The sequence below is a fragment of the Mastigoproctus giganteus genome, chromosome 9 (assembly GCF_048544385.1).
Source record: "Mastigoproctus giganteus isolate SK-2022 chromosome 9, ASM4854438v1, whole genome shotgun sequence".
Taxonomy (NCBI): domain Eukaryota; kingdom Metazoa; phylum Arthropoda; class Arachnida; order Uropygi; family Thelyphonidae; genus Mastigoproctus; species Mastigoproctus giganteus.
In genome coordinates this window covers 68,675,821-68,689,941 of record NC_143583.1, presented here as the reverse complement: position 1 = coordinate 68,689,941, position 14,121 = coordinate 68,675,821, and the positions used below count along the sequence as shown (strand labels likewise).

At 37.7% G+C, this 14,121-nt stretch overlaps 1 protein-coding gene across 1 annotated transcript in view; it reads right to left on the bottom strand.

Annotated features, from left to right (window-relative positions):
* Vha26 (V-type proton ATPase subunit Vha26) overlaps positions 1-14,121 on the bottom strand; it is an 88,758-nt gene that overhangs the window by 53,801 nt on the left and 20,836 nt on the right. Inside the window, exons 3-4 of the mRNA XM_090381324.1 lie at positions 9,056-9,165; positions 3,068-3,134 (exon numbers count right to left, since the gene is read on the bottom strand). Of these exons, the coding sequence (XP_090237450.1) occupies positions 3,068-3,134; positions 9,056-9,165 (177 nt within the window). The remainder of the gene's footprint in view (positions 1-3,067; positions 3,135-9,055; positions 9,166-14,121) is intronic.

Below are 14,121 nucleotides of genomic sequence, written 5' to 3'. Positions count from 1 at the left end.
CAAAGGAGGTTAGGCAGGCGAAGGCAGATTACGAGAAATCCTTGGCAAGGGATGGAAAGAAAAACAGCAAGGAGTTCTTTACTTATGTAAACTATAGAAGGAAGAGGATCAATCAGATTGGTCCACTTGATATCGATGGTTCAACTGTTCATGATCCTGCTCAGGTAGCTAACAACTAAATCAATATTTTGCATCTACATTCACACATGAGGGGTTATTCAGGAAGGGGAATGCCATAAATTAAGTAAACACTGGCAGTGAGCTAGATGATCTTGTAATAATTGAGAGTAAAGTGGAGGAGAAATTGTTGAAGATAAATACAAGAAAGGCACCTGGGGTGGATGGGATCTATCCAGTTATATTAAAGGAGGCAGCAAAGGAAGTAAGCAATCCGTTAGCCATAATTACGAGAGCTTCCTTGGACTCAGGGGAGGTACCCACAGACTGGAGAAATGTAAATATAACCCCAATTCACAACGGAAGATCAAAGGCTGACACAAGTAATTATAGACCTGTGAGTTTAACTTCTGTTCCAGGAAAATTAATGGAAGCACTGGTTAAAGAAGCACTGCAGGATCATATAGACAAGACTTCAGTTATAGCTCGGACACAGCATGGTTTTGTTAAGGGAAAGTCTTGCCTGACCAATTTGATTGGATACTATGATGCAGTCACAAAAGAACTGGATGCAGGGAATAACTTTGATATTATATATTTGGATTTTAGAAAGGCTTTTGATACTGTTGCACATGGAAGACTGCTGCACAAATTGGAGCAGTGTGGCAAATTGTTGCTATGGATAAAGGGGTGGTTGAGTGGCAGAAGACAGAGAGTGGTAATTAATGGACACTGCTCATCATGGACTAATGTTATTAGTGGAGTCCCTCAGGGTTCAGTGTTGGGTCCATTGTTGTTTTCTGTATTTATAAATAATATTGATGATGGTATATCAAGCTTAATGTCCAGTTTGCAGACGATACAAAGGTTGGCAGGGTTGTTAAGGATGCTACTGATGCTATGCTGCTGCAACAGGATCTGGAAAGGTTGAGCAGATGGGCTGAGAGGTGGCAAATGAAGTTTAACATTGAATTTCCCATACTACATATGGGAAACAGCAACCCCAGAGCAACGTATCAACTCTGTGGTACTACACTGACAGTGGTAGAGAATGAAAAGGACCTGGGGGGTAATTGTGCAGGCAGATATGAAGTTCTCTGAGCAGTGCAGACGGGCTGCAAGAGTAGCTCATGGTGTCTTGTCAATGATATACAGGAATTTTTCTAGCAGGGATAAGGAGGTGATTATTCCCTTGTATAAGGCAACGGTCAGGCCACACACCTTGAGTACTGTATACAGGTCTGGAGGCCTCATTTCAAGAAGGATGTAGAGCTGCTGGAACGAGTACAGAGAAGGGCGACAAGTTAGTGAATGGAACAAAGGGGTGCTCTTACGAAGAAAGGCTTAAGTTTTGCAAATTACAGTGTCCGGAGACTAGGCACCGGCGAGGTGATCTTATAGAGGTGTATGAAGCCTTGAATGGTTTGAGCATGCTTAATGCCGATGGGATTCTTCCTCTTGCTCAGAATAATCACCTGAGAGGGCATAAATTCAGATTGAGGAAAGACAGATGTAGGATAGATGTGTGGAAATTTGCCTTCAGCCAGCGGGTAGTTGGTTGGTGGAACAGACTTCCATCCCTTGTTGTGGAAGTCGATAGCCTAAATAAATTTAAGGCTCAGCTGGACAGGTATTTCGAACGAATGGAGGGGTGAAATGGAAGTGTTTTTTTTTTTTTTTTTTTTTTCTTTTGGCTGATGCTGCATAAGCTCGCTTTCTTGCATCATATGCCTCTACTAATACTAAGTTTTTTTCAGTTTTTCAGTATTGCATTAAAGTAGATAAAAGGACGTTGTATTCCTTTGCAATGTCCGTTTTGCAAAGGAATATTGGAAGGGAATTTTATCAGCCTCTTGTATAATTTTCATTTTAATTTCCAGCCTTAGTTCCATCTATTTATGTCACCATAACACTGCTAGATGAGATTTAATATAAACAAACTTTAAATTAATTTTAAGACAAGTTACAAAAAAGACATCAGCTCAGATTAAATGACACAAAAAATAGATTATACTGTACTGTAGCAAAAGACTCTTTGAACTGGCATAATAAATGCAAATGACATTAATCCCATGGAGAGCGAGGGAGTGTATGTTAAAAACTTTAAAATATTGTTTTTATTCTTTTGTTAATTTAACAGCTCATTCTTCACAAAGATGTTTTTCAGAGTGCACTTATGTTGTAGCTACCATAAACTGGTTTCGGTTACACAAAAGTAAATTCTAACAAGTCGGGACCATCTTTTGGGAAGCAAGGAACCGAGGGGCCAGAGGCAATAATCGGACAACTGTGCCAAGATTTGTATTAAACATACAAAATAACAGTATTTCTCACAGGGTGAAAATGAACTATGTAATACATATTAACTGAATTTTGTAATAAATGAATATTTTTACATAGAAGAGCCTATCCTTTCACAGGGTATGTGCTTCATATAAACGAGTACTTTGTATAAACCGAGTTTGTATTAACGAGATTTTACTGTATCACTCATTTTACAGTACTGAGATTCACTAGCACAGTTTCTACTCGCCACAAAGAGACTTTCATTTTTAAAGATTAGCATGATACCAATTCAGTTCAACAGCTGGGTTATCACTGACTTTCCTGCACCATTATGTGAGTGGCCAATTTGATTTGCCCTTTTCTTCTTTGTATTTAACTTTTAAAACTCCGTGTCCTCTTTCTTTGCTCCTTTAGCAAGTGATTTCCGATAATCAGCTTTTGCCAGCCTAATATATACATGGTCATAAAGCAGAAGCATAATGTCTACTTTAAACTAAGATGAACAGATATTAAAGTTCACAAAGAATAATCTGCTCTAAATATAAAGTTTAAAATTTAAGTTAATATGTAATTAACTAACTAATATAACTGAAGATAAAATTAATACAAATTTATCATATTTACACACATTTGTTATTTAATATCACATCCTCTGGAAACTTACCCTTATGTGGTCTTCTCGTGATTTCAATACTGTCAGTCTGGCTTGATTCAACACATTGGAACTCTGACTGAAAAACAAAAAAAAAAAAAAAACACACACGATAAATTTTGAGGGATCCAAAAAGAAGAACAGTCTGAAAAAAATAAAAATATATTATGTTACCAAAATTATTTTCTTATACTAAAGGAAAACACAAAAGTTTATGAATTAGATTTAAATAGGGTACACTTTTGGTTTATAATACAGAATGCGTTTTTGGGGAACATTTTCACCAAATTATGATATATGCATTATATATATTATTCCATTCTCTCCAGCAGAATAGTTTTTAGTTGGAACTTTGAAATTATGAAAAGTAGGAGGAGGACTATCTTTATTACTGGCAGGATTTAAACTGCCTAGTTAATGCAACAGTCTTAATATTCACAAGAGAACAAATATTTATGTTAATTGAATCATCTTGGTATTGTATAACTTTCAAAAAAATGGCATGCCAAAAGGTTATCATATTTACCATCCAATTGTCAATAGAGACCATCTGCCAAGGGAACAGTAAGTCCCAAAACAGGCTCATAACAGTGTCGCTTCTTTTAAATAAATGGCAGCTTAACTTTTTGGTGATGCCATTTATTGGAAGTAGTGTAATAACAAGGTGACTTGTAATAAGAGCAAAGTTTGTTCTACTGTGAGCGTTAAAAACATTCCATGAGCTGGGCAGTTTAACTCCTGTCAGTTACAAAAATATAAGGGAAGATAAGATAACCCACCTACTTTTTAATATTTAGCTTATAGTTAGGTAAATGACATTAGCCACTAAGTACAGGTCTTCACAAATATTTCCTATTGGCCTCATATTAGAGCTATGGGCAAGCTAGTCCATCAGTATCACATAATTCTATCTAAGTTAAGTCATCATATCGCTGAGTTTTGTAACAAAGAGCACTGTCCTATTAAAAAACTTAAGTTTCTATGCATAAGATGCACATTTTGGAAGAACGCTATTATCAAGGAATAGTCAGGGGGAAAAAATGCCTATATCTGGATGTGATCATATACAGGGTGTCTCAAAAATATTGGTATAAACGTTTAGGGGAGGTAGGTACCATCTAAAGGAATGTGAATCGCATAGGAACCCATAACCAGAAACGTCACCGTAAGTCGGTAGATGGCGCTGTTCATCAGTTTCCGAGAGGGAAAATTTCTGGTTCACTCATTCAAGCAGTAGTCGCCGCACGAAGAGCATGCATCGATATACGAACTGTGAGCTGGCAGACATGCACCTAGTGTATGGATTAGCAAAGGGCAATGGACGAGCCGCTCAACGAATTTATGGAGAACGCGTCCCAGACAGATATGTACTGGACCACCGTTTGTTTGCGCGTGCATCAAAATTTGTGCGATTATGGGTCATTTAGAGGTAACAGGAGTATTGCGGGCAGACCACGTTCGACGCAAACTCCCGCCATGGAAGAAAGTGTGTTGAATTCATCCAGAATAATCCTATTACCAGCACACGTGCCGTTGCCTCTGCCTTAGGAGTGTCTCGTTGCAGTGTACAGCATGTCTGGCCCGACAATTCCTTACACCCCTTTCATCTCCAAAGGGTTCAGTTACTGTTCCCCCAAGATCATCCTGCACGTGTGGCTTTTGCGCAGTGGTTTCTCCAAGAAAGTGTTTAAGACTTGAATTTTCCAGCCTATGTTTTATTCACGGATGAGGCTTATTTCACTCAGGAAGGCTTATTCAATCGGCACAATGTTCATGTGTGGGCTCACGACAACCCACACGGTGTGCGCCCCCATGCGGCACAACATCGCTTCACAATAAATGTGTGGGCCGGTATGGTCGGTGATGCTTAGTCCGCCCATACCTGTTACCATCCCGCATGAACTCCACTAAATATCGGATCTTTCTTGAACAAGTTCTACCAGGGTTACTCGACGATGTTCCAGCAAACGTGAGACGCAACATTTGGTTTCAACGTGACAGGGCGCCTGCCCATTATGGAAGGTGTGTTCGTGACCATTTGAACAGGTGTTTTGAGCATCGGTGGATTGGCCGTCGTGGACCCGTTGCCTGGCCCCCATGCTCACCTGATTTATCGAGCCTTCATTTCTTTTTGTGGGGGGCCCTCAAATCTATCGTGTATGAATCCCCTGTGGAGACGGAAATGGATCTTGTGGCGAGACTCGTCTGCGCTGCTGCTACTGTCAAAGAAACTCCAGGTGTGTTCGACCATGTCCGCCAATCCATTTTGCGTCAGTGTCATGCATGCATCGCGTCTCATGGTGGAACCTTAGAGCATCTGTTGTAACATCATGAAATGCATCCAGCTCCTACTCCATTGTTAATATTATGTCAAATAAATGTTTGCCACTAATTACTGTCTTGTGTCATTTTTGCTTCTTGTGTCTCTGCTACTACTTTCCCATGACGTTTCCGGTTATGGGTTCCTATGCGATTCACATTCCTTTAGATGTTACCTACCTCCCCTAAACGTTTGTACCAATATTTTTGAGACATCCTGTATATCTGGGCTCATTTCTTTACAGGTTTTAATTATAAATGACATCTCTGATCAATAAGCAGTAATACTTTAAATCTTACTTGATGGTATGCTGGATTAGGTCAACCTGCTTTTAATAATTCTGTAGGCAGTACAAGGGTGGGTTTGGGCATGTGTGTGTAATCATATTACCAACTCTTAACATAATAGCATGCATTCTCAAATACCTTCAAATACAGTTGACTTTACATAAACACTTACCATCAAATTAAATCACCAGTCGCTATATAGTCTAAAATTCCTTCCTTTGTAAGTACAGATATGAATAAATTAATTTTATTTCTCAACAAGGTGATTGTTGATCGGCGCCTCCGTAGCCAGGTGGGCAGGAGCAGCAGTGCATAGTACACGCTTCTTGATTAGACCGGGGTTCGAGCCCGTGCCCACCAAATACGGAGGATGCGGAAAGGTCAGGGAATGACCGCAGCCTATCTCCGGAGCAATATGGCCTTAGTTGCTAATGCTCCTAAAAACCAAAACAACAACAACCTTGTTGATCAATGTGAACTTGGAGAGGAGCTCCTAATATCTAATGATGCTCCATATATTTACCATATAGGCACTTGACTTCTGAAACCCTACATTCTTTTACTAGTTCATAGTACAACATAAAGTAAATATTATACAAATCCTCTTACTGTTCGTGCTTAATACACAATGAAAGAATGATATTACAACCACAATTTTATGTTTCTTTGTGATTTTACTGATCCAGCCAAAAATCCTAACAGAACAATGATTTTCATTATTTGCTTATTACAGCACTTTGCATTTATATTCACCTCTTCATTAAAGCTTTAGCAAAAGTATACAGTGTAATAAACTCTTGTGGAGCCCAATGCAGAATTAAATTTTGGAACCTCCTAATTTAATTTTATCCAGAAAGATATCTGACAGTTATTTTTTCATATACACAAAGTTACAAATAATATTACATAACTTTTAATATTTACAAATGTATGCATTTCATATATAATACATATTTTGTACTATACAGCAGCAGATCTCATCAGCACCATCTGATCCCCAAAAAATTACATTCTGTCCTCCGTTTTTTTGGATGCAGATCTGAATTTTTGTCCAGATTGAGTTTTTTTTTATTTACATATAAGAATTCCAAAAATGTAAAATAAAGTTAACTTCATTCATTTAATGAAGTATGAATGTCATTTTTTTTTTTTTTTTTTTTTTTTTTTGGAAATTTAATTGCCAATTCACGTATTGAACAAACAACATCATTTTTGATGGAGATGTCAACCAAACTGTTAAATCTTTCTTGCCACAGAGAATTCCTTAAATAATTTTTTATAATTTTTACTTTGAGAAGCTAAATTCATGTGATACTAATGGCATAGAAATATTAAGAAACAATAGAATCACTTGTAACATTTTCAGAAAAATGAAAAAAGTCTTTAGTGATCTCAATTCATCAGTTAACAGAAATTTTCCAGCCATTTGATCTGATCAGCTCATGCAATCACTGTAGAACTGTTTTTATAATATTCCTATTTAACCATGCAGGACAAATTCCTAATGAACAATTCTCTATGAGCCAAAAATAAGATAAGCATGATCTCCATATTTGACTGAGATTGTCTTGCTCTTTTCTGGAATTGGAGAAGATGGAATCTTTCACTGAGATTGTTTGTTTGTTATTTGGTTTTTAGGAGCATTAGCAACTAAGGCCATATTGCTCCAGGATATGCGGTGGTCATTCCCTGACCTTTCCGCATCCTCCATATTTGGTGGTGACGGGCTCGAACCCCGGTCTAATCAAGAAGCGTGTGCTACGCACTGCTGCTCCTTTCCACCTGACTACGGAGGCACCCTTTCACTGAGAAGGCCGAGCCTTTTTTTCAATGGGCCATAGCCATACATCTATGCTTCAGCACCAGCAATGATGAAAGAAAAAAAAAAAGTGTGGATCAGCAGCAAAAGATTGACAAAGATCCTGATGCATGAACTTGCTACTCTCTATAATCATCAATCAGGATTCAAGACAGATTTGGCTGAAATGCATTTCACTCCCAAATCTTGTATTAAAATTGAGTGATATGTCTCATGTACTGAATTCACTAGTAACTTCACAGATAGTTGAAAGTTTATGATCCCAGATCAGATCACGAATACAAGTACTGAATCACTGGTTTAAGGACAGCCAGAGTAAAGATCATCTTTGATGCACAAGAGGCCCTCTTTAAGCTTTTAAACCACTGAAAAGTTTCAAACAACACATAGCATCTTCTCTGAAAGCTGTCTGCACATTTCATGGAATTCTGCACCTCTTGCTGCACTGCCAATTTCAAATCCTCAATTATGTAAAGACAGTTTTAGAGCACTTTATCTTTGAGTTATCTCCACACAAAACAGTCATATAAGTTTAAATCAGACGACAGAGGTCACTAAGCGAAACTTCCATCATAAACATCAGGAAATCTGTTTGAGAGTACAGTTTCCAAATATAAATCTGGAAATATGTAGATATCAAAAAATGTAATATAATATCTTCTGAATAAAAGCATTATCTCAAAGGAACATGGTTTAACAGTACCAGCTGCGTAATCCATGAGTAAGAGAACAATGTTCTGTAAAACATTCAGGTAAAATTCAGTAAACATGGTTAAAAGAAGCCAATGTTGGAAAAGGGTACACTGCTCTATATGGGAATTTTTAAAAGCCCAATAAGCATCTTGTTTCTTCACATAACCATCTAAATTAAAATGAGATTTAAAATAAAATCACATTATATTTAAAATGTTGGATATTTCATTTCAAAACATTAAACAACAGTGTATCCTGATTTCAGTTCAAGGATAAGACAGCTGTATCTTGTAAGGATATCTTGGTAAATCAGAATTGGAAATTTTTCTTATCACTCACATTCATGTTTGGTGAAAGATGTCACAAGCTTTACTTGGGACAGACAATCACTTCTTAATAGTGATTGTCTGTCTTCATCTACTACCATAGGCATGTATGGATTGATACCTATCATGTCTTTAGAACTTTGAAAAGACAACCTGTTTCTTCAAATTGCTTAAACTATTTAGTTAAGAAATTTGAAGAAACAGTAAATGCCAAACAGTATTTTTTTGTTGATGCATTATGCGAACCAAACCTGTATAGAATTTTCTCTGTACCACTTTAACCACTCCATTTCTCATACTGTAGGCTGCTAAAAATGTTTAGTTCCAAAACTGCAGGAAACTAAATTTAAGTCAGTTCAGTGCATGACAGTTTGGTATATGCGACAATTTAGTGTGATTTCACCATATGTGATGAATAAATAAATAAATCAACCTTGATACATGTTACATTAAAAAATAGTCATTAAATAGTGATGAAATATTTGAAACATCTTTTTAATATGAGGAAAATAAATAATACTGTACTAACAGAACAATTATAAGTGAAAATATTACATCTTTCTCTGTAGCTCCACTTGCTTCTCTTTCTTTTCATAATATTCCATAATTTTCAACCGCTGTTCCTGTACAAGCCTGCCCTTTTCAATATTAAACTCTTCTTCTGCCTAGAAATTTATATTAATATAAACACAAATATCTATACTTATATAGTAATACAGATATCTATACTTATCATAAAGAATACCTAGTTAACAAGGTACGTACATATATTCCTCCATCATTGAAATATACACACTACTTGCTAAAGTGACAGACCTAGTGATTTGTATTAAGGCATTTATTTAGAAAAAAAAATAAATGTCAAGAGTAAAAAAGAAAGGTGACTATTATATGTCTATTATGGAGTAAGTTTTCAAGAAATTGTTAACCACACTCCGCTAACAATTTCTTTAACCCCAGGGGCTCACATTTGGTGAGTATGGGCTTGGCACACCCAGGGTCCTGAGCTGGATATCATCATTCTTCTCTTTCTTGGTGATTCCTTTCTACTTCTGACTGACTGACTGACTCGCTCTCTCTCTCTCTCTCTCTCTCTCTCTCTCTCTCTCTCTCTCTCTCTCTCTCTCTCTCTCTCTCTCTCTCTCTCAGGGTAACTCAGGAATTTTTTTTTTTTTTTTTTTTGGCTGGTACAGCATAAGCTTCAAGGTTCCTTGCAGGGATTCTTGCACCATATGGCTAATAATAATAATAATAATAACCTGTACACCCTCACCCACCTGATGTACATGAATGACATCAAGCTCTACGCAGCAACCAAGAAGCAACTCCAGCAACTACTCCAGATCACCGAAAAATTCAGCAAGGACATCAGGATGGAATTTGGTCTACACAAATGCAAGACCCACACACTGCACCAGGGAAAATTAGTTGGCCAAAACTACTAGCTGCTGACTGGTAAAGAGATTGAAACTATGACGGAAGGAGAGACCTACAAATACCTAGGGATGATGCGGGCTCAGCAGTTAGAGCGCAAGGAAATCAAGAAGTGCCTGACAGAAAAATATCATCAGAGACTCAGAAGCTTGCTGAAAGCAAAACTGAATGGAGGGAACACAGTTAAAGCCATAAACACCTATGCAGCTCCAGTACTAACATACACCTTCGGGGTCATAGATTGGACTAACACCGAGCTAGAAGATATCATGCCATGCGAAAGACAAGGACAATGATGACCAAGAACTACCAACACCACCCAAAGTCAGCAGTGGAGAGACTAACAATAGCTCGGAAAGAGGGAGGAAGGGGCCTGATAGACATGATAGAGCAACAGAAAACAGCGATGGTTAACCTGAAGGATTACTTCAAGAACAACACAGCACCACTCCACAGGCCATAAGGAAGATAGATAAGTGGTATACCCCCACTCAACCAGACGGCACAAGAAACAAAGTTAGAAAGATGGGCAAAGAAGACACTCCACGGGAGACACTACAATGACCTCCATCAAGGTCACATCGATAACACTGCTTCGACTTTGAATGTATGGCTCACAATTGGAATGTTCTTCCTCGAGACTAAAGGATTCATGCTGGCCATCCAAGACCAGGTAATCAACACCAGAAACTATAGAAAATACATCGCAAAAGAGCTCGGAATGTCAGATGACACATGTCAACGATGCCACCTGGCCTCAGAAATGATCCAACATAATACCGCGGGGTGCAAGGTGATCACCCAGACTGAGTACACTCATAGACACAATGAGGTAGCCAGGATAATACATCAGAAGCTAGCAAGGAAATACCAGTTGACCAAAGAAAGTGTACCATACTACAAGTATGAACCCCAGGCAGTACTAGAGACTTGAACCCACAAGCTGTATTGGGATAGTGCCATAATAACAGATAAGACTATCCTGCACAACAGACCGGACATAACCCTTGTGGACAAGATGGAAAAGGCTACCTACCTGATTGACATAGCAGTGCCCAACACTAGCAATGTCCAGAAAACCCATGAGGAAAAAATTAGGAAGTACACGAATCTGAGACATGAGGTGAAGGAGATGTGGCATATGCAAGAAGTATCGACCATCCCGATCATCATGTCAAACACCGGTATGGTGCCAAAAACTCTACACGGCAGCCTAGCAGCAATAGGTCTCCCAGAAAACACCTACAAAGAACTCCAGAAAGTCACAATTCTGAACACCTGTGGGATAGTCAGAGATTTCCTCGACCAACAGTAACACCAGACATTACAGCCACCCTGTGTACTTGGTAGCAGTACTCGTCACGAAGTGGAATCCCCCAATCAGGGAGAAACGATATAAGAGTAACAACAACAACAATAATAATAAGTGTATATGCATGTGTTTGTGGGCGCATGTGTGTGTGTGTGTGTGTGTGTGTGTGTGTGTGTGTGTGTGTGTGTGTGTGTGTGTGTGTGTGTGTGTGTGGTGTGTGTGAGAGAGTGAGAGAGAGAGAGAGAGAGAGAGAGAGATTTAAGGTAACTTGCCTGTTCTGCTAGATAAAAAACCAAAGTTTCAGGGGAGGGAGCCACGAAGTCCTCACTCCAGCTGCCTAACTCTGTCATAGTATAAAAACTCTCAAAATTCCTCTCATCTTGACACAATTTGAACTCAGGCTTTTTCAACAATGTGGAAGGAGAGCATTTATAATTGCTGTATTTTATATCATATCTGGACACAGTCAAGGAAATCAGGTTCACATCAATTTGGTGCATGACAGTTCGTTGTACCTGACAATTTGGTGAAAGATAATTGGTGGCTATAATAATTCGGTGAATATGATGATTTGGTGAATTCTATGCAAGAATTTGTTGTATGACAAAAAAAAGACTGAAAATGCGAACACTTAACATGCTATTCTGTAAATGGTTAATTTATTGGTATGGTTTATATTTTTGACAGAGTGCAAATTCTCATTTTCAAGTGTAATTAGCATATATGCATAAAGCAGCTATCGTTTTCACCACGTCCATCCATCTGACAGCATCTAATAATTCAACTCCTGGGGGTTTCTTTTTTTTTTGTTAGTTATTGGTGCATTGGCTTCTGTGGCCATAATACACCTCCCAAAGTTTTTGCATTTTACACTGATCCAAGCCCGAGGCGGGATTCGAACCCACAACCTTTGGGTTGCCAGGCAGGCACTTTACCCACCTGGCTAGCCCGGTCAGCTCAACTCCTGGTGGATGGATCTATATATAAAAGAATATTTTGGAAAATAGTGCTTTTTCATGTGCACACTCTTTGCTTTCCACAAGGCACAGCTATCTGCTATTGCATCATACTACAACAAAGTGATTGACAGGTCTGTCTCAAAGACCATGCCTAGGCACGTCACTCTTAAATTAAGCTGCATATACAACAGTGATGACTCTTTACCTGATAGCGTTTAGTAGCATTATGATATCACACAATGTTGACTGTTCAGCTGTTGTTAATTGTGGGGTTTAATTTTAGAATTCTACATGTCTCAAGGCAATGGTTCAATTTTTTCAAAAGTTTCTTCAGCTATTAGCCACGTTGTTAATAATGGCAGTAATAGAAAAGAGAAAGATCATATCAGAAAGGCTGAGAAGAAAAGAAAATATATTGAAGAGTATGAAGTAGCACTAAAAAATCCTGATAACGAAGAAAACAAGGCGATTATAATAAGTTAAAGGCTTCACAATTAAGAAAGGAAAGATACAAAAAGTGCAAAAATAAAAAAATGAATCACAAATTGTTGATAGCCCTGCTGAAACTAATCGTTCATAAAAAAGAAAAAAATTGTAAAAAATGGATAAAAGACGAAATAAAGTGGATAAAAGACGAAAATGATCAAATAGAGATTCCTAAAAATATTTGCAGTTCAGGAAATTTAATACATAATGTTTTTGGAATTATCAAAACTCCTTCAGAAGAAAATTTTCAATTTAGCCGCAATAAATAATACTGTTCGCTCCTAGATTGTACGAAATCGTAAAATCTAGGGGCCACAGCAACCTTTTTTTGTTTAAATAATGAGGAAATTTTCTTATTCTCGTATTTTGTACAATTATAGACAATACATACAGCTTATTCACAATGAAATGTAACCTTTTATGTATTATAATTTTTTTTTTTTTATGTAAGAAAGGAAGAATACTGAATCTTTTACAAATAATATTATATCAATTTTAAGTTTCTCATCTTAAATTCTTCTAAGCTCCAAACCAAATTATGATGATCCCTTTTCCCAAAAAGGCAAAATATGTGTCATGAATGGTTGCAAGTAACCAATGAGCAGAAGAGAACTGTATGCACAGATGAAAAATTTGAGGAAATTGGAAGCATCCCAAAACAAAATATTGGAAGAAAGTCCAAAACATTGCAGAGGGAAAATCAATGCACATATGCTGTCTGTCAAAGAAGCCCAAGGAAGCCCAAATGGAAACGCTATTTGATATGCCATGCACATGATCCCCAGCCTCAGTAACATTTCTGATTAGTATTAGTAATGGCACATGGTGTAAGGAAGTCTAAGGTTTATGCTGCACCAGTCAAAAAAAAGAAAGAATAAAATAATTTTAATAAAAAATAAATTAATAAATAATTAATAAATAATAAACGAAAAGGAAATAGACAACCTAAGTGTTTCCCCTCCTGCCGTGGGTAACTATCCAGCTGACCTTTGAATTTCCCCAAGCTGTCAGCCTCTACCACCCATGTAGGTAACTTATTCCAGTAATTTTTAACTTGCTGGTTAAAATAAAACTTCCTGCAATCCAGTCTAAACTTCTTCCCCCATAACTTGAACAGGTTGGAATCAAAGGATTTTCCCTGTGATTCCAACCTGTTCCAGCATATAAAGTAACTGCTCAGGTGGGACTGAGTCAAATGCTTTGCTGCAATCGAAATAAACAATGTTGAAATTATTCCCTAAATCCAGCTCATGAGTTACCCTGTCAAAATAGCTAACCAGATTTCTTAAATATGATTTTCCCTTTACAAAACCATGCTGGGTATCCTTCAGAATTCCATTTCTATCTAAATGATCCTGAATTCCACCCTTCCTTAATCACTGCCTCCATGATTTTCCCTACTACTGAAGTTAGACTGACTAGTCAGTAAT